We start from the raw sequence: 27386 nt of genomic DNA on the forward strand, positions 1-27386 counted from the left end.
TGGCAAGCAGGGACTCTGCCAAGCCCTCAAAACCTTTAATGGCCATTGTGGACACACGCATATTAGCACCTCCTAACTTTCCCATATTTTGGACTTCGATCCCACCGAGGGCTTTCAACCTGCAGCGTGTTAGCACCATACCCATGGTGAAAGACGCTATACAAATGATGACATTAAATGAAAGGAAATGAAATAATCTATTTCGCCAAAGTGTTTTTTGGTCAGAGTTAAAATTATGCACCGTTTAGCTTTTAGAAATATAAATTCCCAGATTAAGTGCATGTTAAATGAAACTAGTAAATAAATGTACCTTATGTTAATGATATCTACTGCCACTTTTTGTTCTCAGTGGACACACTGCTAATGACACAGCACAATGTTTTTATCTCATAATCTGAATTGGTATCCAGTCTTTATATTGCCTGCAAAGAACATCAGTTTCTCCACATGTTCCAGGGCTGCAGTTTGTTTATGTAACCTTACCAGTTCTAAAATATGCTGAGATTGCTGTTAATTGGGAGAAAACAAATGATTGTTAGTTGCAACAGTGTTTTTTCAGGGTGTGTAACAACTAGACCATTCAGTGACTGGCAAATAACAGTAATATGCAAATATTTCATAGATTCCTTGGAAAATGCTTGGTTTTTGTGTCAATTGAAGAACTAGCACACTTGAAGCCAAAATACTTACCAGAAGTTTAATTTCTTTCATTTATAAATGCGTTGAATGTATGTAGGGTGTGATGGTTTCAAGGGTTCCTAGTGTCATCCTGAACTCTCTTCACCCCTCCAAGTATGGGTCGTACTTCTGGTTGACTGTATCTCTTGCTGAGCAGCAGGAGTAATCCGCTAATAGCTTTCTTCTGATTTCTTCCCCGGTTGTTGTTCACGCGAAGGCAGCTGCTGCAGGACGACCCCTTCTTCTATGTCCCTGAAGTGATTGATCGTCTCACAAGAAAGAGGGTCATCACCATGGAGCTTGTGACTGGGGTACCACTGGACCAATGTGAGGATCTGGAGCAGGATGTCCGCAATGAGGTGGGTTCCTGTAAAATTTAGATGGAGGCAGGATGAAGAGTTGAGGGTTAAATAGTATAAGAACATTAATAACAAGGTGTCCAAATGGAGTCCCACTTAGGTCATTTTATCAATTGAAACACAGAATTTCAAACTTGAAGAACCCAGAAACTACAAGTTCATTCCTGGTCTCCCTAACAATTTAGAACTGCGTCTGTTCCACCTAGATAATACCAGCCTCCTGCACAGTTACAAATCGATTCGACAGATTATGGCAATATAATAGTGCTTACGTGAGTTTTGTTATGATGCATTGGCGTGAGCAAACAGGGTACAGCACACACTTCTCATCTTGTTGGATGTATCTGCCGCTTATGATATGGTGGGTCATAGCATCTTACTTTCTAAATTGGGTGTGGCAGAGAGTAAACCAGGCACTGTGCGAGTCTGGGACCTGCAGCCAAGAAACAGAACTGAGATATCCTGCCAGGAGAGTAAACCATGAGTGAGAAGAGAAGTAAACCTGAAACTGTGGAACAGTGAGAACGAACATGAAAGGGAAGCCCCATAACACTTTTAGGGATCAGTTATAAAGTCGCAATACCTTGGCAGGAGAGTACACTAGGGGTAAAAAGAACAAAAAAGGAAAAGGGAAGAACCATACCCGTTTAAGGTTAATTGAGATACAGAGTGTGATAAACTGAATATTTAAAAGTACTGTGTATTTAAAGGAGACTCAAGGGAAGAATCTTCCCCCTTGAACTGTGATGAAGTGACATTCAAATTACCAGAAGAAATCTAGGGACAGTGAAGACCCCTTTCCTGGTGTAACTTTATTACTTTGTTTTTGACACCTTAGAAATTTGTTTTGAACTGAAATCCCCGTTTTACACCTTATATTGAGTATAGTGTGTAAGGGTTAGTTTAGGGGTTTGGACACAGCACTGAGAACGCTCTTTTGTTTAACATCCTGAAACAGACGACCTTTAGTTTTGCTGAGGCACTGAAACCGCTCTTAGGATTTGGGATAGATAGGATTTCTCCCAAATCCCTTATTATTTTGTGACAAACAAAAGTTTATAATCAACACTTAACATGCACCTTTGGATGTGATTCAGCTGATACAAACTGGGGGACCCTTGAATTTGTAAAATTGAGTGATTGGGATATCAGTCTGACTATAGCCACCAAATAATCTATTGGCTTTGACTTATTTAGTAGTCAAGAAGAAACCCTGCAGCCAGGAGACTGATTGTTACTCTTTATAGATCTGGTCTTGATACCCCCAAAAAGAACTTAAATAAGGTTGACATCTAAATCAGGGCTAGCCTGGAGACATAGTTTATATGTTTTGGCGGGGGTGTAGACCCGGACTATAGGGGTGATGTCAAGATTCTAATGCAGAAGAACAGCAAAACCCCCTACACTGTCAAAGTGGGAGTAAAGATAGCTCAGCGAATCTTAGAGCAAGCCCTGTTCCCTAGGATTTTGGAAAGCACCCAAACCAATGACACTGAAAGAGGCGAAAAGGGTTTTGTGGAGGCAGATGAAGAGCCTACACCATCATCTACAATGTTAAAACCCATCTCCCAGGGAGATGAACCTGAGATCATTCCAGATCTAGCGTTCGCCCAATGCAACAATCCCAAACTAGCCAAGTCTTTCTTACACACTGTCTCGAAGGAGGAGGGGAGGAGGAAAGAAGGACCATCCTTCTTTATCAAACAGGGACTTTTGTATAGAGGTTATTGTTACAAATATACTGGTAACTATCTTAAATGAACACCAATTTGTGTAAATAAACTATGAATTTCACTAACCTGGATAGACAGCAGTGAACTGGATGACAGTTGTTTTATGGATGAATATGAGAATTCCCCCACAAGCTCTGCCACACTCTGCCTGGGTAGAATAACCAGGAGAAGAGGGGACAGCACTCCCAGGGCAACCCTCTAGAGGGAAAAAAAACCTGTGCAGCGGCGTGGAAAGTCTGATGTCTGTGTCTTCAGGAGCGGGAGTTCAGCCAGAGTTTGCCTTCAGTAGCAGAGTTCCGACTTCAGCTGGGAACGCGCTCCGCGAACGAGATAAGACAGGTAAGAAGGGCGTTTGAGAAAGCGAGCAGGACGGCACCCCAGAACGAACTACCACCCACCTAGGATCAGCTCCGGAGGTCTTAACGTAGATCTATTAGACTTTCAACCTCCTGTGGTACTGATGGCTGCAAGAAGAGGAAAGTGTCCCTAAACAAGGGGTGAGATGGTTAGTCTAATGGAGTCAATTGATCGCGGGGTCTCATAAGAAAGGGAATACTTGGCACCGTAAGGGTGGAATCGTGTAGGTATTGAAGAATGGTCTTTGTGAGCAGGTCACAAGTGGAACAATAGTACGAGCCGGGAACAAAGTTCCGAAGAGCACAGTGGAAGAATCTCGGTTGGCAGAGTCAGAGAAGTTCCAGAGCCGGGAACCGTCAAATCTGAAGCCCATAAAGAAAGAGAGGTTAGAAAGATGGTAAGAGGCAGGAAACAATAGATATCCCTAGATGGCGATAACTTACAAAGTGTCTGGACTAGGAGTAGCGACACACTGAGCCAATAATCTCGGGCCCATATATGCGGTCACATGACCAGCCGGCAACATTGGAAAAGAACGTGTAGTAACTGAACCGTTGCTCAAGGAATAACAAGTAAGGCCTATGGCCATCTTGGAAAGTCTAATGAACACAGAACGGCAAAACCTTCCGCGATGCCAAAAAGACCAATGTTTGTAACATGATGTACAGTAGGCCCCTTCCGTAAAGGCGGGAAACCCGGCTTCCCGGGATGAAGCCGGTAAAACCTGCGCACCAAACGAGGCGCGTGAACCCCTGAAGCCGGCTCCCAGGACCTGTCTGCCGGAGCGAAACCTTTCCAGTCAATCAGGAATTGAAGACGACCCCTGTGGTAGCGGGAGTCACAGATGCAGGCTACTTCAAATTCTGTCCCCGTTGCCGTGGAGACAGGAGGAGGGTAACGATCGGGCACTCCCATCTTGATCTGTGAGAGATGGAACAGTGGATGGATCCAGGATCATGACGGGGGTAGCAAAAGTCTGACAGCTGCAACACCTACCAGAGATAATGCTTTGAAGGTCCAAAAAACCGGGGAGACAACTTAGAAGGAACAAAGTGGCGAGGAAGATATCGAGAAGACAACCATACATGGTCCCCCACAGCTATCGTCAGTGCAGACCTTTGATGACGGTCAGCAGCGACCTTAGCCCGATCTTGAGCAGACTGAAGAGCCAGTCGGGCGACACAATGTCCTAGTTGGATGTTCGCAAGGAGACGGTCAACCCCCGGGCAACGGGAGGAAGGTGGTGCTATAGTAGGAACAAAGGCTGGGTGGTAACCATGGGTGCAGTAGAAAGGACTAGTCTTTAAGGCCGAATGTTTGGCGTTATTATAAGCAAATTCCGCCAATGGCAGGAGTTCAACCCAGTTATCTTGTGCAGCAGATATGAAACAGCGCAAATAGCATTCTAATGTCTGATTTTGAACGCTCAGTTTGTCCATTAGTCTGTGGATGGTACCCAGAGCTCAGTACTCTTCTGATTCCCAAAAAGGTGCACATTTTCTGCCAAAAGAGAGAGGTGTACTAGGGACCCCTGTCCGACACGATGGTGTCTGGTAACCCATGACGAGAGAAGATGTCAGAAATGAAGATTCGAGCCATCTGATCTGCATTTGGGAGTTTGGGCAAAGGTGTAAAATGGGCCATTTTCGTGAAATAGTCTATTGTTACCATTATAGTAGTTTGATGAGTGGAAGGAGGGAGATCAACTATAAAATCTGTGGAAATCAACTGCCAGGTTCTCACAGGAATTGGCATCCAGGTGAGTAGTCCCAAAGGAGGCTGTCGAGGTGTTTTGGATTGCAGACACGTAACGCAAGCAGCCAACATAGTCTCGCACGTCAGTGTGGAGACTAGGCCACCAGAAATGACGCTTGACATGTTCTAAAGAAGAACAATACCCCCGATGACCAGCAGCTCTGGAATCATGACACATATAAAGTACCTCATTCTGGAGGCCAGCAGAAGGCACGAGCACTTGTTCACCATGAAAGAAAAATCTGCGGTCTCTTGTGAGATGGTAAGTACGATCAAGGTCTTCGCAAAACTGTGAGTGATGAACGGTGGCTTGCTTAATTGTCTGAAGAAAATCAATTAAAACGGATACGAATTGAGCCTTGGGAAACAGACTTTCAGGACTGAATCTAGCTGCAGGGTGATCATCCGGGAAAGGGCATCTGCTTTGAGATTCTGGCATCCAGGTAGAAAAGTGAACAGAATTCAGTAAGGGAGAAAGAAATGCGCCCAGCGCACCTGGCGGCTGTTGGTGGTTTGCGCATGTTGAAGAACTTTCAAGTTATGATGATCAGTACGGACTTCAATAGGGTATGGAGACCCAACAATAAATGCCTCCATTCTTCAAAAGATCTTTTAATAGCAAGTAATTCTTTTTCGAGGACCGAATAGTTTACTTCCGCTGGATTAAAGTTCTTGGACAAATAGGCAATAGGTGATTCCACTCCTTGATTGGATTTTTGTAGGAGAACAGCCCCCAAGGCATAGTGTGAAACATCGGTTTCTAATATAAACTGCTTGGACTGGTCAGGGGTGGACAGAATTGGGGCAGACGTAAACAAACTTTTCAAAGTATTAAAGGCCTCTTCAGCTTTCGAATCCAAAGAAAAAGGCACCTCCTTTTTTAATAATCTGGTGAAACTTTTGCGTTGTCATCATGCACTTGATTGTTCTCAATATCACTGGGCCTAGTAAGATCGCTGTTTGTTCTCCCCTGTTCCCCTCCCTTCCCTTGTCGCGCTCTGAAACACTTGTGTACGAGCGCGATAGAAATAAAATATCAATCAATCAATCATTGGGGAGAATGATGTCTGAAAAACATGGTATGAATTTGCGGTAAAAGTTGGCAAAGCTAAGGAATCATTGTATCTCTTTAACATTCAATGGGGATGGCCATTCCAAAACCGCCGATACTTTCCTTGGGTCCATAGACACACCTTGAGCCGATGGAACAAAACCAAGATAATTAACCTGAGTTTTATGGAATTAGAATTTTTCAGCCTTGCAATACAAATGATTGGATTTAAGACGGTCCAGGGCTAGGACTACATGACGGATGTGTTCAGCTTCGTTTGGAGAAAATACCAGAATGTCGTCTAGGTAGATAACAACAAAGTGTAATAGAACAGCCGCAAATAGGTGATCCATAAATCTCTGGAATATAGCTGGAGCATTGGAGAGGCCAAAAGGCATTACATGATATTCATAGTGTCCAAACGGTGTTCGGAAGGCCGTCTTCCACTCATCCCCGGGAGCTATTCGAATGAGGTGATAAGCCCCTCAGAGATCTAATTTGGAATAAATGGTAGCCCCTCATACTGCCTCAAGAATATCGGGAATCAGAGGCATCTGGTATTTGTCGATAACCGTGATCTTAAGGCCTCTATAGTCAATACAGGGTCTGAGCTCCTCCGTGTCCTTATTTGGAATAAAAAACAGGGAGGCTCCTGCTGGGGAGGTTGACTCGGTAATAAGGCCATTTTGTAAGTTGGTGTGTAGGTACTCCTTGAGAACGGTCTTCTCTCGCTGGAATAGCATGTACATGCGTCCAAATGGGACTGGCTTGTAAGGGAGTAATTCAATATGACAGTCATCCCTCCGATGAGGAGGTAAGGTAGGAAACTGAGGTGTGGAGAATACCGAAAGATATTGCTTGCAACACTCAGGGATATTCCCCATCTGTGTAGCTGTTGTTATGGGAGTATGGCTAGGAACTTGTGAGGGAAACTGAATTCCTACCGATTCGTGAGATAAGCAGTGAGCCACACAGTATTCAGATCCTAGAAAAAGGGTGCCCGCAGACCAGTTTATAAACGGGTTGTGTAGCCATAACCAGGGTAAGACCAAAATAATGGGAAAATGGGCAGCCTTAATCAAGTCAAATGTGAGGGTTTCTTTATGTGAGGCAATCATGCATGTAATTGTTTGTTCTCGTATCAGGCCTGAACTTAAAGGACTGCCATCGACCCCTTCAATAGGCATTATGCAAGACTTGGAGATACGGGCAATACTATTGCCTTCCGCCCATTTATCGTCAATGAAATTCCCGACTGCTCCACAGTCAACTAAAGCCAGGACCCTTTGAATCACCCGGTCTTGGAACACCAAAGTAAGAGACAACACAACCATGGAAAGATCTGTTGGGGGAGAAGCATTAGACACGTCTACCAGATGTGAGGAACTAGCTGTGGATCCTCTCACGACTGGGTTCTGGAGTTTCCCTAAACTTGTGAACCTGATCTTCGAGGAGGAACAGTTGGGCAATCTCGTAAGACATGAGCGGAGGAACCGCAGTACATACATAATCCTAACGATTTGCGTCATTCTTTTTCATTTGCCTGTAGTGGGCCTCGGGTAGCCCCAATCTGCATGGGTTCATCTGCCAGCAGTGGTTTGCTAATTGGTGGGTAATTTTCAGAGCGGGAATGGAAAACCTTCCCCTTTTTCCGTTCTACCAATCTCTCCTGGAGGCGGTACTCCATCTGCATGGTTATTGTGATCATGTCCGCTAAATTGGCTGGACGAGGGACTCTGGACACCTCAACCTTCAGTTCTTCCGTGAGACCCCTTCGTAACAAAGTGAGAAGGGCGTCATCCGCCCAATTGGTTTCTGAAGACAGCTGTTTGAACTGGGTAATGTAAGTATGGAGGTCCTTGTTCCTTGTCTAAGATCAAGGAGATGCTCCTGAGAGGCTACAGATATTTCTTGTCTATTGAACATAGACTTTAGGCTGTTCACAAAGGCTGGATAAGACTCCAGAATTGTGTTCCCCGAAGTAACTAATGGGGTAGCCCAAGCTAATGCAGGGCCAGAAAGGTGTGAGATCAAGCACCCTACCTTATCCTTATCTGTAGGAAAATATTGTGGCTTGAATGTAAATTGCACGGTACAACTATCTAGAAACTCTTTCAATTTATGAGGATCCCCGTCCAATTTGCCAGAAGGCAAAGTTGATGGGGGGGGGGGACGGTGGGGGGGGTTTAGGGACTACACGAGCTACCTGTTGTCGGAGCTTGGCGTTTTCTTGTTTGAGGTTTTGTAGTTCCAGGGCCATGGACTGCATGGTAGCCATAAGTTGCTGCATTTGTTGTTCCATAGTCACTGCTGAATGTCTGGGAGTAGAGAAAAATATATATCTCTCCTTTAGGGCGTCGCTAACTGTTACGAATATACTGGTAACTATCTTAAATGGGGGGCGTGGCTAACTAGCCATGCAGTAGGACGTCTTTTCCTGGCAGCTCCTGATGATCCGCAACCGATCTTTGCATTAAACATGCATATAGTCATTTGAAAGCCCTGTCAACAAAGGAGAGCGCGTTGGAAGGTGCACTGCAGAGAACCTCTGAACTACGTGTGTGAAATCCTGCAGGATGCAGAAATAATCGTGTCGGGAGCCACGGCAAATCGCTAACAAAGGAAACAAAATGGCGGATCCGGACTTCAGAGGGACCGCCGGCAACTTTGTATCGAATAAGAATCCTTGTCCTGCGAAATAGACAAACGCTTCGCTCAGGCGGCGGTAGCAGAAGCTGGGCACTGGCAATGATTTCAGCGCCCATGGAGACCGAGGATTGCGGAGCAGTGCGGCTGTAGGAGTCGGATACGGCCCGGGGACCGAGGACCCGACAGGGGACCCGACAAAGGAGGGAGCGTGGCACTGGCAGTCATCGGAGGGAGCACCGGAGGACTTGCGAATGCGGTGGAAATAAGTTCCACAGTTCACAGTTTACAACACGGAATGTCACGGCCCCTCTGCTGAGGCCATCGGATCACGCACGGCCGGAACAGAAGTAAAGGAAGAACCATAGCCGAGAAGCAGCCATCTAATAGAAAGCCTGATTACACTGAGCCTTGCCCTTACACCTGCATTATCAAGGCACCCTGAACGAACAAAGCAAGGCTGAATAAGTTGTCCGGAGGGGGGTGGGCTGCAATGACAATCACACGATTGCAATAAAAGAAACGGGAGGAACACAGTGGAGTAGCAGCCATCCACTATAAAGCACTGAGCCCTGTTTACACATCCGCACCATCAAAGCACCCCGAACGACTGAAGTAAGGTAGGGCAGTGTCGGTGAGCAAAGGGACTGTGTCAGTGTGAGCCACTAACGTATGGGCTAATTGTGCATATATTGGGGCGCCCCCCGGGTGGCAGCAACACACAGTGCGCAGGGCGCCGAGGCGAGGATCTGTCTGGTGAGCAGTGCCTCCGGTGCTGGAGCGCAGGATGGCCGGAGGGGGATGGGCTGCAATGGCAGGCGCGGCACCGAAGGTGCAGGCCAGTGCTCCACGAGTCGAGGAAGGGAGCGAGCGGAAAGGCCTGCGACATTGAAGCGTAAGCGGCCAGGAAGAAGGCGCAGGACCTCGCAGAAGCTCAGTAAGAGAAGTGAAGTGAAACTGACATTGATATCTGCACAGAGGGCGGTATTCGTGTAACCAAAGGAAGCGCAAATTTTACACAACACAGGCAAGCAGGCCATAACAAAGGAAGGAGCCTGGAAGCTAGGTGACTACACCAAGGAGTAGCGTGGTCTCTAGGACATAGTGAGACGCCTTGATACGTGGGAGGGCACAACCCACTCTGAGTTGGAGCTCACTATACATAAGCTTACGCCAGGGCTCCTCTAGGAGGGCTGCCCCATACCAGCGAGGTACACTGGTGCCGAGCTCATACAGAAAAGCAGGACTACACATCTGAGGCCAGTCAACCTTGGGTTTTAATACTGAGGCTGCAAGATGGCGGGGCGAGGGGCTGTGAGCAAAAACAAGAACAAGCAATCCACGATGGAGGCATTCGCCAAAACGCAACAATCTCCAGCGGCCATAACGCCCAAAGGCTTGATAGCACCGGGGAGAGTGCTGTAGTGACTGACAATCATCAGATACTAGCGGCCATGAAGGAGCTGCGAGACTCATGGGGGACAGCGATGTCGGACCTGCGTACTTCCCTGGAGGCTAAAATAGACGCAGTAGGTATAGAAGTCGCCCTGCTGAGGCAAGACGTTAGGGGGTTGGCGGAGAGTACGAGCAGCTTGGAAAGTGCAGTGAAAATCAACACGGACACCAGCACTAGCAACGTAAAGGAGATCCACATACTAACCTGGAGACTCGGGCGGAGGAGGCGGAAGGGAGAGCGAGAAGGAATAATATCCGTGTGGTAGGACTGCCGGAGGGAGAGGAAGGACAGGACCTGACAGACTACATTAAGAATCTACTTTTACAAGAAATAGGGGCCGAAAAACTCTCGCAGGGGTTTGCAGTGGAGTGCGCACATAGAGCCCTTATGAGGAAGCCTAAGCCTGGGGCCCCTCCCCGAGCGATCATCGCAAAAATACTGAATTATAAAGATCGCGAGAAGATACTGGAGTACTTTCGAAAAGGAGGGACGATTGAAAGGGCTTTAAGCACCGTCACGGCGTATCCTGACTATACAATGTTGGTGCAGAGGTAACGGTGCAGCTATGTGGCAATCAAAAGGAGGCTACGCGCGGCTGGCATAAAATACATGCTTCTGTACCCTGCGAGATTGAAGGTGGTACCAAGAGCAAAATGCATTTTTTTGATTCTCCAGAAGAAGCAACAACATGGCTGGACCTGCAGGGTTGCCCGGAACGAGACGCGGAGCAGGCTCAAGAGGAACACGATAAGTGACTGGTACATTGTACGCATACTTATAAGGCGCAGCGCGAGCACCTTAGTGGTGCCTGGATGAAGATTGATACTGCTGGGTGTGACTAATTATGGCTAACATTTTGTTGAGATATCATTGACTGGAGCGAACTTTAAGGACTGGAATATAGCAATATGTAAACATGCGCAAATTGTGTAGCTCGAACAGGAGCGGCAGAGCGAAAGCACCCAACCCCCCGAGTTATAGTGGTAGTAATAGTAGGCTAGCCACTAGGGCGGCCTCAGCCTGCGGAGCTTCGAGTACAGGCAAGGGCCGGAAAGGGCTAGAGCCTGAGATCCAGGGATGGAGCTGGGCAACAGTTAAGGGGAGTGATGTTGGGGCAGGGTTGGGAGGCGGGGGGAATGGGGAGTTTGTGGGGTTTTAGGTTAAGGGGAGTTCAAAATTGGGGAACAAGTCTATGTGGATTGGAATGGAACTTGGAGGTAGTCTGCACCTGTGGGAGGGGGAATGGAATTCGAATAGGCCATGCGAGACCTTAAAATAGTTACATGGAAAGTACGGGGGCTTAACAGTTACTTAAAGAGGAACAAGCTATGTTGCACCTGCGTAGGCAAAAAATAGATATTGCACTGCTGCAGGAAACCCACCTCACACATGAGAGAATGGATAAGATAGCTGGGAAATGGAAGGGAGTGATAGTGGGCTCATCATACTCTGCTTATGCGAGGGGAATGCTTATTTGGGTGGTGCCACATGTCCCTTTTCAGAGATTGCAAGTGATTGCTGAGACGGACAGGAGGATGGTTGTATTGAGGGGACTGGTGGAAAATAGGGAGGTAAGTATAGTCAATACGTACGCTCCGAACCAGAATACAGCTGCGTACATTAGAGCATTGTGTACTAATTTGAGCGCATGCGTGGGAAGCGCGATGATCTGGGGAGGGGACTTCAACTGCGTACTGAATCCGAGGGTGGACAGATTGAATGGGAAGATGGATATCCACGAGGTTAGACTATGTCTTTACCTCTCCTGAAATGATAGCGGAAATCACGCAAATAGAGTACAAGGCTAGGGTCCTTTCGGACCACTCTCCCCTGATTCTCGAATGGCATTACTGCCCCCCAAGAGCAAGGATCCCGACATGGCGTCTACGAGCGGAAGCGCTGAGAGACCCCTTCTTTAGGGAGGACTTGAGGGAGGAGATTGTGAATTATTTTGAAACAAACAATGGGAGTGTGGACTCGGCGCGAACACTATGGGAGGCCTTTAAAGTAGTGATGAGGGGAGTAGCCATAGCAAAATCCAGGACCCTACAAGGTGGGATTTTAGCTGACCTACAGGAGACGGAAGAGAAACTGGAGGAGGCTTTGAAGGGCGGGGATGACACAGCAGAGAAGGTGGAATTGACACTCAAGCTACAGCAGAAATGCGGAGAACACTGGGACAGATTATGTAACCTCAATTATAAAAAATATATAGATAGACAGTATGCGGGTGGTAATAAGCCGGGGAGACTTTTGGCGTGGTTATATAAGAGCAAGACTCCCAGAGTCACAATCAGGACCATAGAGAGAGAAGACGGTAGCGTAGCTGACACCCAGGAGGGAGTCAATCAAGCATTTATGGACTATTATAGGGTATTATATGGAGACGATGGCGCAAGTAGTCGCGCCATGATGGGAGAAACGTTGGAGGACATAGGATTGCCGAAGATAAGTGTGGAAGAGAGAGAGGAACTGGATGCACCAATTACCTTAGAAGAGCTAGGGGAGGTGGTGAGGCAGCTGCCTACTAGCAAGGCCCCGGGGACCGACGGACTCCCAAGTGAGTTTTATAAAGTTTACATAGAAGAGGTCCTTCCCCCATTGCTAGAAATGCTAAACGAAGCATTTGAGACGGGAAGCTTACCCGAATCATTGAGCGAGACCGTCATAATACCGCTACTCAAGCCCAATAAGCCTGGGCACAGCTGCGGCTCCTACAGACCCTTGTTGATGCTGAATCAAGACAGCAAGATATTGATAGCTGTCCTAGCAAATAGACTGAAGAAGGTCATTGGTAAACTAATACACTCAGATCAGACGAGCTATGTCCCAAACAGAAATATTACCAATAATCATAGACGGCTCCATAGAATTGTTGAGTGGTGGCGAAAATGATGAGGATATGGCGATTGTGTCCTTGGATGCAATAAAGGCCTTTGATTCAGTTAAATGGCCATGGCTGCTTGCGGCCCTGGAGTGTTATGGGTTAGGGCCTGGATATGTAAGGTGGGCAAAGATATTGTATAGCGAACCACTGGCTAGGGTTAAGACAGGATCTGTGATATCGGGAAGATGGCAGCTCAGCAGGGGCACCAGGTAGGGATGTCCGTGGTCCCCAATGCTCTACATACTGGCCCTGGAACCTCTTGCAATATACATGAGACAGCAATATGACATCATAGGCATTGAGGTAAAAGGGGAGAGACATCTGATATCCCTGTACGCTGATGACATATTGCTGTACTTGCGAAACCCAGAAGAAAATCTCCAGTACATTTTGGAAGTGATGGAGAGATTTGCTGTGTTGTCCGGCATAGCGGTGAACCCCCAGAAGTCTAGCATGTTCCCACTGGGGAGGTACATATGGATCCCAGCGGAGCGATTGCTTGTATTGCAAGTACCATGGGCGGTCAGTACATTTCGGTATCTAGGGATCAATATATATCATAATGTGGAAGAGGAGCATAGGTGCAACACAGAATTAGCTATTACAAATATTGAGAGGAGCATGCAATTCTGGGCCAGGTTACCCTTAGCAATGATGGGCCAGGGAGCAATGCTAAAGATGGTGGTTCTGCCAAGGCTTCTACACTATTTTGGGAATATATCGTACCTGATCCCTAAGAAGTTCTTCACCAAACTGAATAACATGTGTAGGGATTTTTTGTGGCATGGCACGCGGAATAGCGTGGCGTTATGTAAGTTACAGAATTTCGATGACAAAGGTGGGATAAAACTGCCCAATTATGAGGTGTATTATTTGGCAAGCCAATTGCAATATGTTGCCAAATGGCTTTCTGATGAGGAAACCTCGGAATCTAGGGTGTTTGGGCGAGATTGTGCGCCATTTTACTTGAAAGAAGTGATGTGGGTACCCAGGGCGGAAATGATGGGGCACCCTGAAATGCTGCTATTAGGGTGGAAGATATGGCGCAGGGCATGCCGGATGATGGAGAACCCGTCCCCATGTTCTGCGCAGGTGCCACTGGTTGTATTAACAGGGGCAGATGTGCAGCTAAGAATGACAATCGGGAGCAACTGGGAACCGGTTGGGGTGGCAACAATGGGAGACATCTGGCGGGAGGGCTCTAGTATTACTTTCAAGGAGCTGCAAGAAGAAACTGGGTTGCACGAGGCCAGTACATTACATATTACAGAATGGTGCAGCGAATAAGAGAATTTGGCCTGAAACAGTGCTGGAGGAGGAACCAGATGCCATCATAGATATGATATATGACATAGCAGAAGGGGGTCATGAGATTTCCAGAATATATGAAATGTTGATGTCTAAAGTGGGGAAGGAAGTCACGCAGTTGAGGATGGCCTGGGAAATGGAAGTTGGTGCCCCGATGGAGGATTGGATGTGGGAACAGGTACAGGGGTATCATAGGAAGGTGTCTAGAAATGCGAGACTAAAACAGATACAACTATATATTACGCATAGGGCATACATGACACCTTGGAGGTTATCGAGGTTTGAGAATCCAGGACGGCAAGCATGCCCCAAATGCGATGAGGAGAATGCGGGCATGGTTCATATGTTCTAGTCATGCCCGTTCATAGAATGTTTCTGGAGTGCAGTGAAAGAGAAACTGGAGAAAAAAGGAGTTAAGATCGTAGTGGACACAGTGTGGGCCTGTTTGTTGGGGGGGTTCCCAAGATCACGGAAGCTCAAGCATGTGAGTAAACTGAAGGACCTGGTTTATGTGCTTGCAAAAAGGGAGAATTACCATGGGGTGGAAGACCTGCCATATGCCAAATGTGGAGGTGTGGGGGAGAGATTTACAAAAATGGGCAGAGGCAGAAACCATGGTGTGGCAAGAGGCTAGTAACGCAGGGGGGCAGGAGGAGACAGAGTCCCTGATGGTCTGGAAACTAATGATAGCCGAGCTGTTTGGGTCTATTGTAGACCCGGCAGACGCTATAGAAGGGGAGACCGTACCACAGGATGCAGAAACAGAAGGTTGAAAGAAATAGACTTGTAAAGGGGGGAGGAAAAGGGAAGCAGCGACTAGTAATTATGGATGTATAATGAAGAGGTTGCACTGTTTGTTTGGTTTGTATTGTTTAGTTGTGTGAATAAATCAATTAAAAAAAAAAAACTATCTTAAATGAACACCAATTCGTGTAAATAAACTATGAATTTCACTAACCTGGATAGACAGCAGTGACTTGGATGCCAGTTGTTTTTTTATGGATGAATATGAGAATTCCTGCACAAGCTCTGCCACCCTCTGCCTGGGTAGAATAACCAGGAGAAGAGGGGACAGCACTCCCAGGGAAACCCTTTAGGGGGAAAAAACCATGTGCAGCGGCGTGGAAAGTCTGTTGTGTCTGTGTCTTCAGGAGTGGGAGTTCAGCCGGAGTTTGCCTTCAGTAGCAGAGTTTGACTTCTGCTGGGAAGCTGGGAACGTGCTCTACGAATGAGAAAGCACAGGTAAGAAGGATGTTTGAGAAAGGGAGCAGGATGGTACCCCAGAAAGAAATACCAACCACCTAGGATCAGCCCCGGAGGTCTTAACGTAGATCTATTAGACTTTCTACCTCCTGTGGTACTGATGGCTGCGAGAAGAGGAAAGTGTTCCTAAACAAGGGGTGAGATGGTTAGTCTAATAGAGTCAAGTGATCGCGGGTTCTCATAAGAAAAGGAATACTTGGTACCGTAAAGGTGGAATCGTGTAGGTATTGAAGAATGGTCTTTGTGAGCAGGTCACGAGCGGAACAATAGTACGAGCTGGAAACCAAGTTCTGAAGAGCACAGTGGAAAAATCTCGGGGCGGAGTCAGAGAAGTTCCGGAGCCGGGAACAGTCGAATCTGAAGCCCATAAAGAAAGAGAGGTTAGAAAGATGGTAAGAGGCAGGAAACAATTAATATCCCTATATGGCGATAATTTACAAAGCGTCTGGACTAGGAGTAGTGACGCACTGAGCCAATACTCTCGGGCATATATATGCGATCACATGACCAGCCAACAACGTTGGGAATTAAGGTGTAGAAACTGAACAGTTGCTCAAGGAATAACAAGCAAGGCCTACGGCTATCTTGGAAGGTCTAATGAACACAGAACAGCAAAACCTTCCGCGATGCCTTCCGCGATGCCAAAAAGACCAACGTTTGTAACACGATGTAACAGTGATACTAGTTCAGAAAGCTCAGCCAGGACACAGTTTGTGGTTCCCAAAACCTACCAAAGGATGGTGTTGGAGATCGTCAATTCACAACGGGCGGACATTTAGGAGCAGCCAAAACACAGGGACAGGTAGTGAATATATTCTATTGGCCCGGTGTATACACGGATGTAAAAAAACTTTGTTCTTACCTGTGCCTTATGTCAGAAAACCAGTGCCCGTACCCCAGCTCCGGCCCCACTCCAGCCGTTACCCATTATTGACATCCCATTCTTACGCATTGGTATGAATATTATGGGGCCACTCGAACCTTCAAAACTAGGAAACCGGTCTAGCCTGGTCTTTTTGGGTTATGCTACAAGATATCCAGAGGCTTTTCCCTTGAGAAATAAGACATCACAACAGATATTAAAACATCTGATACCTTCCCCCCCCCACGGCTCTTCGACGGACGGTGTCCGTTCAGCGCTGCCAACCATTTGGCCGGGCCTTCTGGCCAGCCTAAACAGTAGGGACAGTGGGGTCGGGGTGGACATTTCCCTTTCTGAGAATGCCATTCCCTTTCCTCTCTCTTTATTCCCTGGGTCTCTTCGTCACCATTTATTTCCTCAGCTATGGCAAGTACTCCATTTAGGTTTTGTCCTGTTTGCAGGGCCAAATTTCCTTGGAAGGATAAACACTGTAAATGTAACCAGTTTTTACCCCTCAATCACGACGAGACAGCTTGTGCGGCTTGCAAGCTCCTGCACCTGAAAACTCTGAAGGAGCGGGGCTTTAAGCGGTGGGCAGCCTACGGAATGTCGCAGGCAGAGTCTGGTTCTCCCGCTGCCAAAACCGCTGATTGTGATGAGGGGCTGAGTGACGACTAAGCCTCTGATTCAGAGGCGATTGACCTCTCGGTGGAGCGTTCTTGCTCCTCGTCGTCTGTCCCCGGCCCCACTAGGCAAGACTCAGGTCCTGCTATGGGGAATGTACACCCAAGCGACATAGGTCCACATGTACTCCACACTAAAGACACAACCCCAAGGACATCTTCGATAAAACACTCGAATCGGTCCATAGCACCAACGGGCACACCGAAAGCTTTGGCCCTGCCCGCCGACCGTCACGGTCGGCAGCCCTCCCCACAACCGCAGGTGTGTCTAGCGACTGGGCCTACTAAATCGAAAGGGCGCTGACCCCTATATCCACCATTCCGTCGAGATGCATCGGAAAAAAGCATCCACAGCCGAAAAGGCCCCGGTTCCTCCAAAAGTAGACGCACAACCAGAGGCCGTACTTTAGAACTTCCCGATGCTGAAGTGATTACCGAAAGCATCGCCAGGATAATTTCAGCGGATTCTCACAAGCAACGGTCCAAGGATTCATCAAAACCCTAGGACAGGCACAAGGATTCGTCAAAATCCAAGGATAGGCTGAAGGATTTACCGGAACCTACGAAAAGGCCCACAGACAAACAAAAGGACACGCATCAACCATCGGAACCCCGAAAAGACTTTTCGGAAGCTCCTGAAGGGATTTCTTCGGCATTAAAGAAAAAAATCTCGACGTTTACAAACAGAAGATCCACCCCTGGACCGCTCTGGTTCATCTGTTTGGACCAGAGAAAAATTTGAAGGATGCCTGGACAGGCTAGAGAGGTTTGTGGAACTCTCTGCGAAGTCCACATCCAAGAGGTCTAGGGAGGAAAATCCCCCTCTCCCTGTGGCTAAGCTGCAGAGTGTCTTTGACCCTACTCAAGATGAGGAAGACCTCACTGAGGAGGAGGCTCAAAATGAAGATCCCTTTATCGACTCTGAGGAGGTTCATGTAAACCCTACTGATGGTTGGGAGTAGACCCGGACCCCATGGATTCTCGCCCTTGGCAGTCACCTACTCCAACACCGGAACCTGATGCCTTGTGCTTGGACTCCCCTCCAACCACCCCCACTCGACAGGCCTCCCCGGTTGACGATCAAATGGCTTTCAACGCCATATTGAGGAAAGCAGCGGAACACTTCAACATTGCTACTCAGGAAGCCGTTCCAGAGGCTGATTTTGTGGAGGATATTTTGAAAGAAAAACCAACTGCCAGCCAAGCTATTCCTCTACTAAATTCAATCAAGAAGAGGAAAAAGATTTCTGCACCCATCTATCACTGTGCCACAGTGGAGTTCAAGTATCAAAACAAAACCAATTTTTCTTAGTTCATCATATATTTATTTGGTGGCCCATATAGATGACACGTGTTTCTCGTGAGGCTCTCAGCAGAACCTGACGAGTGAAGCAAGAAACCAGATTTTCAAGTGCTCGCAACACTTATGAGTCTGATGGGACTTTTTATGACAACACGACAACAGAGAGCCGTTTCTACGTTTGTACTCCGATGATAGTATATCAAACAATCTTTAATGCCCAGATTTGAAAAAGGCACATTTAGGGTGCCGGAACACGTGTCATCTTTATGGGCCACCAAATAAATATATGATGAACTAAGAAAAATTGGTTTTGTTTTGATACTTGAACTCCTGTGGCGCAGTAATAGATGGGTGCAGAAATCTTTTTCCGCTTGTAACAAACGAAGTGGAGGAACTCTGTGTCTTCGTTTCCTGCATGTACCATTGCGACACTGTAATACTGTTATGTTGCATCAAGTCGCGGAGTTCCAAGAGTGACTGTACAAAAAGTAGCTCGAGCTTGATCAATCAAGAAGAGATTGGCCCCTTCTTTATTAACACCTGCACTTACTAGAGCAGTGAATCTGATGGCAGAGAACCTTTTCTGACCCTCCCCCTCTCACCCCTTCTACATCAGGGGTCATTCTACACCAGATTCACTGGTTGTTACAACTACCAGGAAAAGAGCAGGGGTTCCCCTATCTACTGGGCAGGCACCCCCTGACAAGGAATGTAAGATACTTTATGCTCTAGGGTAAAGGATCAATGCGACGGCGGCTTACTCCACTCGCATCGCAAACAATACAACGTTGTTGGCCAGCTATGTTGATGCGCAATGGGCCAAGCTAGAGGGGGGCCTTGAAGAAGTCCCAGAGCCACTGCAAGCCCGTCTGCTCTCAACAGTGGCAGAGGGCAGGCAAGTTAACCAAAGTATGCAAAAAAATTCTTTGGATGCAGCAGAGACAGCCGGAAGATCTTTGGCTCAAGGTTCCCTCCTGAAAAGGCACGCATGGCTTAGGAACTTTTGGTTCAAGCCAGAAACTCAAGGTTAACTTATAAACAAACCAGTGGAGGAGACTAATTTATTTGGAAAGGCAGTAGATGAAGCCCTCAAACTGCAAAAAAGGAGCATGACACTCTTAAGACTCTGGATCAGATCACCCAGAGTCCTTCACAAAGAAGGGGGAATGGGAATAGACATTCCTTTTGTGGGTAACGGTTCCCTAAAAATCAATACAGCTTGGGGAATAACTGGTCCTCTCCCCAAGGAACCAACAGCTACGCCACCACATACCCCACAAGGGGGCAATGATGTGGTAAAGGAAGGGGCCGGAATTCTTCCCCTCGAGGCTCCCCGGCCTCAGGCCAGAAATGACCCGCAGTTCCAGGTCCCCTCGCATGCATCCCCGGTCGGGGGCCGGCTAACATCATTTCTTCGAGAATGGGAGGGAATAACTACAGACCAGTGGGTGCTAAAGACCGTCGCCCACGGGTACTGTATAGAATTCTGCCGGACACCACAGTTCAGACCGCCACGAGCAAGACGCCTCACGCCAGAACCTCTGCGCATCCTGCTACAAGAAGTCGAGACCCTGCAGGAAAAGGGCGCCATAGAGGTCTGCTACAGGTAAACAAGGGTATTTATTCAGTGTACTTCCTTGTACTCAAAAAGGAACTCATTATATCGTGATATAATTACTGCAGAGAAGGATACACTTTATGTGGGTGTGAATGAGCATCTTAAAAACTCGAGATCTCGGATACTCCTTAGCCTTGAGAAGAAAATAAGAGAAATCCTAACAGGCTTGATTTGAACTTGGCAACCCTAGTTTCAAACCCATTGAAAGTGAAAAGATCGTTAGAAACAAGCGACTGGATAGACACAATCACTGGTGTGAGATCTCTAAATCCCCCAACCCTACTACTCAAAGTGAAAAATAGGTTGTTTACCACGATACCTGCAAAAATTCCCAGACAAAACAGTGAGAAACAACCTTTTGAGACTCAGGTTAAATATCGCCCACACCGGGGAAATATTGGCAAAAAGAAATCGGGGGGGACCAAGCAAAAAAACTCTTTGGACAATGCGAATCACCCTGTAAGCAATCACTAAAACACTTATTAATGCAGTGCAAATGTACTGCCGAAGCCAGATTATTGCTATTCAGGAGATTCGTGGCCAAAGAGGAGGGCCTGATATCAGAGTTTTTTTGGGACAGAATGATAGCCGGACATGAGACCATGCTAACAGGAACAATAGTACAAGTTTTGAAAACAAGTACCATCATAATATAAAGGGAAAACACACGCAATACGAAAGACTGTTGCTATGCTATGGCTGGATCCCCCTGTGGCCCTATAGCCTTTTCTTTTCTTTTTTCTCCTTCCTTTTTCTTTGGTTTTGTTCTCTTTTTTTTGCTGCTGTTATATGACTGTCTTTTTTGTAAAGGTTTGGTTTTTTAAAACCAAAACAAAAAATTGAAAAAAGGATCTCACCATGCACCCTGTACTAGATCTGCACCCAGCGAACAAATGTGTGAAGCCGCAAAAGTTTCGTATGGTCACTCTGCAAGAAGTAATTCCCCTGCTCACACAAGGGGATTACATGGCAACATTGGACATGAAAGATGCATACTTTCATATTTTAATGTTGCCGGCGCACAGAAAATACCTCAGATTCATCATACAAGACAAGCACTATCAGTTCAAAGTACTGCCCTTCGGCATAGCCTATGCACCGAGGGTATTTACAAAGGTACTGGCAGTGGCAGCAGCTCACCTGTGCAGGCAATCCATCCCAGTTTATCCTTACCTCGACGACTGGGTCATAACAGGGGACTCCTACGAAACATGTCTGTCAAATACCCAAAGAACTATAGATCTTTTATTCAATCTAGGGTTCTCCATAAACGAGAAGAAATCCAGCCTAGACCCTAGTCAGGTCAAACAGTTCGTAGGGGCTGAATTCGAACAAGGGACAGCCTTGTCTTCCCCTCCAACGAGAGAGGGTCCAAAACATACTGTTTCAAATCCCTCAATATGTAGCCAGTCGAAAGGTGACAGTACGCAAAGATATGCGACTGTTGGGATGATGGCGTCATGCATTTACTTGGTTCCTGACGCGCTTGCGCATGCGTCCAATGCAGGAGTGGCTCAACAGCCATTGGTGTCAGGCCAGCAGACAGTGGGACGATCTAGTGGTTGTCTCGCCAGCCCTCGTTCTCTCGCTGCGGTGGTGGTCGAGGGAAAACCTCTTGAAAAAGAAATCCTTCACCACCCCCGCAGTGAAGGCCACTCTTAACTACAGACGCATCTCTCACAGGATGGGGAGCTCACCTGCTTCAACAAACAGCGCACAGAGTTTGGTCATCAGACATAGCATCCAACCACATAAACCTGTTGGAACTGTTAGCGGTATTCAAAGGACTGAAAGCTTTTCAGACACAACTGCAGGGAAAGACGGTCCTGATCCTCACAGACAGCACCACGGCCATGTACTACCTGAAAAAGCAAGGGGGCACTCACTCTCCAGGGCTGTCCAAACTATCCCAGAACATTTGGAAGTGGGCTCTCAAACACAACATGTTTCTGTTGTCTCAACATGTTCCAGGGGAACTCAATCTTCTGGCAGACGTACTCAGCAGAGATTTCCCACTACCAATAGAGTACGAATGGTGATTACACGAAGACATCGTCTCCAACGTTTTCGCGGTATGGGGCTTGGCAGAGATCGACTTGTTTGCAACTCTGGAGAACGCTCAATGCCAAGATTACGCCTCCAGGTACCCCCAGAACCGTTCCAAGGGGAACGGACTCTGGATAACATGGTCAGGGAAATTTGTTTACGCTTTTCCCCCCCCCGACTACCCTACTCAACAAGATAGTGCACAAGATGCACCAGGAACCAGTCACAATGATATTGGTGGCCCCCATGTGGGCCCGCCAACCCTGGTTCGCTCATCTAATGGAGATGTCCCTATCTCCTCCAATGAAACTGCCTTGCCCGTACAACATGTTGTCGCAAGACAAGGGGGAGACACTTCACCCATGCCCGCAAACATTGAACTTAGTGGCCTGGCTCGTGAGGTCATAGAGTTCGGGCACCTGCAACTCCCTGAGAGATGTATGGACATCACGGAGGCAAGGAAACCTAACACACAATATTGCTATTGTCATTTGGTGCAACTCTAAGAGCATCAACCCCATTGACTGCTCTCCTGCACATATCGTTTTGTACCTGACTCATTTATTTGACTCAGGCCTAGTCTTTAACTCTCTACAAGTTCACTTAGCTACTCTGTCAGCCTACACTACATCACAACAAAAGGTGTTGTGGTGGCACATATCAGTTATTAAGGCTTTCATGAAGGGAGTAAAGAAAATCCACCCTCTGATTTCTAACCCAGCTCCCGGGTGGGACCTAAACGTGGTGTTAACTAGACTTATGGGGTCTCCCTTCGAGACCATGCATAAAGCAATCTCACCTACAAGACTGCCTTTTTAATAGCCATTACTTCCATTAGGAGAGTTAGTTAACTACAAGCGCTCTCAGTTGTAGACCCCTTTGTAACAGTTCACAGGGATAACGTGGTTCTGCGCACTCGCCCTAGGTTTGCGCCTAAATTAATTTCAAAGTTCCATGTGAACCAATCTATAGAACTACCAATGTTCTTTCAGAACCCCTCAAACATGGGAGAAAGAAGCCTGCACACACTAGATGTACGTAGAGCAGTCATGTTTTACATGGAAAGAACTCGACCACTAAGAAAAACAAATCAGTTTTTCATTTCAGTGGCAGCAGGTAGAGAGGGAGACCCTGTCTCCAAATCTACTATCTCAAAATGGATTGTCAAATGCATCACTCTGTTACACTCTTGCTAAGAGAGAACTGCCCTCTTCGTTCCTCTCTAACTTCCTCCAAACCCCGGTTTAAGCTCACCTTATGGTTTGGAAGGATGAACTCTCCATCCTGCTTCTGGTGCAGGGGCGCGTGTTCGTCCAGTTACTTCACTGGTTTTCAGAATGGCGCTGGCAAAATCCACTTGACTTTCCTGAGTGATGCGCCGTAAGTATGAAAGTTCAAAGTTCAAGTGAGGCCCCCTTTATGTTGTCTTTCTAACCTGTGATCTGTCCTTTATTTCAGGTGCAGAATGAAGGCGATGCGTCGAGGGGTTAAACTGCCGAGGTGAGTAGTGAAGAGGGCGATCCCTCTAAATGTCCTTATCATTCCCCAGAAATGTCTCTTGTCCTTTCCCCATAGGGGCCGGGGTACGGTACCTGCCAACGGGGCGGCGCCGACCCGAAATGTGGAAGAAAAGCCGGTAAGTATTATGGCTGTTAATCAGGCTTTCCTTCTGTGTTCTTTCTGCTCACCTTTTGTTTCTTCCTCTCTCCCCTAGGTGCAGAGATGTGGCGTCCGATGCTGACAGCCGCGATGGAGCCGGGAGATGTCTTGAGGACAGGTGAGTGAAGCGTGGCGCTGCAGCGAGCAACGCGATGCTTTTAAATGGAAGTCTTTCTTCAGGGATGCTGGCGAGAAGATTCCGGATGCAGGTAAGAAGTTTGAAATAGTCCTTGGTTTTCACCTTTCTCTTCTCTTCCTTCCTTGCAGGTCTTCCAGGTTCGAGGCGGGCGTGGCTGGAGTCCAGGAGCAGGAGCAGACACGGTGAGCGTTAAGCTGCAGGAAGCAGAACAACGCGAAGCATGAGCTGCTGTCTGGGCGTGGCTTAAATAGCCTCCAAAGAAGTCCCAGGTATGTATCCTTCCCCAACTAGGTATGTATCCTTCCCTGGCCACGCCCGAGTGAAAAAATAGTCCCTATGAAAAAATAGTCCCTTTCAGGTCTCAGGGAGGCCTGAAGCGTGCAGCATGGTCTGCATCAGGTAAGTGCACAAAACACCTCCCTTTATGAGCCTGGCGCCTATGGCGCCAGGACTGATGTCCAACATGAGCCTGGCGCCAAAGGCGCCAGGACTGAGTCCAAAGAGCCCCTATAAGGGGCCGCTGGGCTTTTACCCGAGGGCATGATGCCTGCTTCCGGGAGTGCTGGGCCTGGCCTGGTGCTCAGGGGGTAGGCATCATGACAGCACCCCCCCCCCCCCCCCCCAAGGCCCCTCCCAAGGTCGTTCCTTCTGGAAGTTTCGGTTTGTTTGGGAAATTCCGATGGAACCTTTTTACCAGCCGAGGTGCATGTACGTGATCACTGGGTTCCCAAGACCTTTCCTGAGGCCGTACCCTTTCCAATCAATTAGATAGAAAAGTTTTGATTTTGAGATCTTAGAATCCAAAATGTTCTTCACCTCGAATTCAGGCTCCCCATCTATCTGAATCGGTTCTGGTGGCTTTGTTAATCTGGTTCCTGGGTGCACTGGTTTCAAAAGTGACACATGAAAAACGGGGTGAATCCGCATGTTAGCTGGTAGATCGAGCTTGACTGCCACTGGGTTGATTATAGCTTTGATCGAGTAAGGGCCTAAATACCTTGGATTAAAAGTTTGAGGCCCCTTGAGTGATAGGTGTTTGGTAGCCAACCATACTTGATCCCCTATTTGGTATGGAGGCGCCTCTCTTCGATGCAGATCTGCATTCTTTTTGTATTTCCCTTTCGCATGTTGCAAATGTGCAGTTGCATCCTTGAAGGCTTGAGTAATCGTAGAATGCAAATGGTCCACTGCGGGCATTTCAAGGCTCAGAGGTGAGTCCAAGTCGGAAGTACGAGGGTGATGTCCATATAGGGTATAAAAGGGGCTCTGACCAGTTCCAGAGTGTATCGAGTTATTGTATGCATATCCTGCCACCCATAAAATGTCCTTCCAATTACCCTCCGATTGGTGCAACATACATCGTAGATATTGTTCAAGGGTCTGGTTCGTTCTCTCCGTCTGACCATCGGTCTGTGGGTGGTGGCTGGTTGAGTCTTACGTCGATTTGTGCCAGTTGACAACACTTTTTCCAAAAATGAGAAATAAACTGGCTTCCCCGATCGGAGACTAGTATGGACGGGAATCCATGCAAACGGATGATATTTTCGAGGAATTCTTTGGCAAGAACAAAGGCTGAAGGTAATCCTTTCAACGGAATAAAGTGGGCCATTTTGGAAAATAAATCCACCACGACCAGAATAGTATTGTAACCATTACAAAAGGGCAGGTCTGTGATAAAATCAAGTGGCAGGGTGTGCCAAGGTGCTGGTGGAATGTCTAAGGGCTGAAGAAGACCGGCGGATCTTGTCTTTTGACCTTTGTTTTGGGCACAAACTCCACAGGACATCACGAAAGATTTAATATCCTTTCGCCAGGAAGGCCACCAGAATTGTCGTTTAACCTTTTCCTCTGTTTTGGCAATGCCAGGATGTCCTTCCATCAGGGTATCATGATGACGGGAAATAACCAGTTCTTGCAATTCCTTTTCTGGCAAAAATAAGCGTCCTTGGAAGTAAGGTAAGCCATCGTTGACTGAAAAGTTAGACCCCCTTTTGATCCAATCCTGCAAGGCTGAAGAGTCCAGGAATTGTTTCACTCGTGCTTGAATGTCTTCAAGGGTTTGTAAAGTAGTTATCCCCAAAATTCTTTGTTCGGGAATTATCGGCACAGGTTCTGAGTTAGTGTCTATTTCATCCATTCCAATTCGGGATAGAGCGTCCGCCTTACCATTCTTACAGCCGGGGCGGTAGGTGATTACAAAATTGAACTCCGCAAAGAACAAAGCCCATCGGAGCTGTCGAGACGATTGAGCCTTGGCAGTTTTTAAATATTGTAAATTTCGGTGATCAGTGATCACGGTGATGGTATGCCGGGCGCCGAGGAGATAATGCCGCCAAGCCTTGAAGGTGGACTTAATGGCTAATAGTTCCTTATCGGTGATCGCATAATTTATCTCCGGCGGCGAGAACTTTCTGGACCAAAATGCTACGGGGTGCAGTTGGTTGGTTTCAGGGTCTCTCTGAGACAGGACAGCTCCCATGGCTAAGCTGGACGCGTCGGTTTCGACTATATATGGGAGATCGGGACGCGGGTGCTTCAAAATAGGTGCGGACGTGAACTTAGGTTTCAACTCCTGAAAGGCCTGTTCGGCTTCCTCGGTCCATTCAAAACGTTTATTTTTTCACAAGAGTGCAGTGATGGGTTGCACCACACGTGAAAACCCTGGGATAAACCTGCGATAAAAGTTGGCAAAACCAAGCATGCTTTGGACACCTTTCACCGAACTAGGTGATGGCCATTTGAGGATGGCATCCACTTTCCGTGAATCCATTCGGACCCCTTTAGGTGTCAGGATGAATCCGAGAAACTCAACCTCGGTGGTATGGAAAACACATTTTTCCAGCTTGGCAAACAGTTTGTGCTGGCGCAGTTTCTCTAGGACGGCCCTGACATGCTTTCTGTGATCAGATTCCGAAGAGGAGTACACAAGAATGTCATCGATATACACGACAACACAGACATCGATGAGTTCCCGAAGGACATCGTTCATGAAGAATTGGAAGGCTGCAGGCGCGTTGCACAACCCGAAAGGCATCACCTGGTATTCGAATAGTCCATATTTTGTACGGAAGGCCGTTTTCCATTCGTCGCCTTCTTTTACTCGTACCAGATGATAAGCCCCCCGGAGATCTAACTTGGTGTATACGCAAGCGTCCTTCACCTGGTCAAGGAGTTCAGGGATCAGAGGCAGAGGGTAACGATTTTTAACTGTTATCTGGTTCAATGCGCGGTAATCGATACAAGTTCTAAGGTCGCCTTCTTTTTTAGGCACGAAGAACAAAGCTGAGGATGCCGGGGACTTTGACGGGCGCATGAAACCATTGGCGAGGTATTGATCTAAATATTGTCTCAAATGCAGATTCTCTGGTTCAGTAAGGGCGTAAATCCTGCTACAAGGGGGTTGTGCACCGGGTACCAGATCGATTTGGCAATCGTACGATCTGTGGGGAGGTAACGTGTTGGCCTGTTCCTTTTGGAAGACGTCCTGAAAGTCTTGGTACTCTGAAGGTAGTTGCACGGGGACAGAGGTTACTGATGCTAGATTAATCTTTGGATTTTCTGGGTAACAGGTTTGTGCACAAAC

At 47.3% G+C, this 27386-nt stretch overlaps 1 protein-coding gene across 2 annotated transcripts in view; it reads left to right on the forward strand.

Moving 5' to 3' along the window:
• COQ8B (coenzyme Q8B) overlaps positions 1–27386 on the forward strand; it is a 666225-nt gene that overhangs the window by 510513 nt on the left and 128326 nt on the right. For both annotated transcript variants that reach the window (XM_069644459.1, XM_069644460.1), the window contains exon 11: positions 896–1037. In XM_069644459.1, the coding sequence (XP_069500560.1) occupies positions 896–1037 (142 nt within the window). The remainder of the gene's footprint in view (positions 1–895; positions 1038–27386) is intronic.

The sequence above is a fragment of the Ambystoma mexicanum genome, chromosome 2p (assembly GCF_040938575.1).
Source record: "Ambystoma mexicanum isolate Mex_15411 chromosome 2p, UKY_AmexF1_1, whole genome shotgun sequence".
Classification (NCBI taxonomy): domain Eukaryota; kingdom Metazoa; phylum Chordata; class Amphibia; order Caudata; family Ambystomatidae; genus Ambystoma; species Ambystoma mexicanum.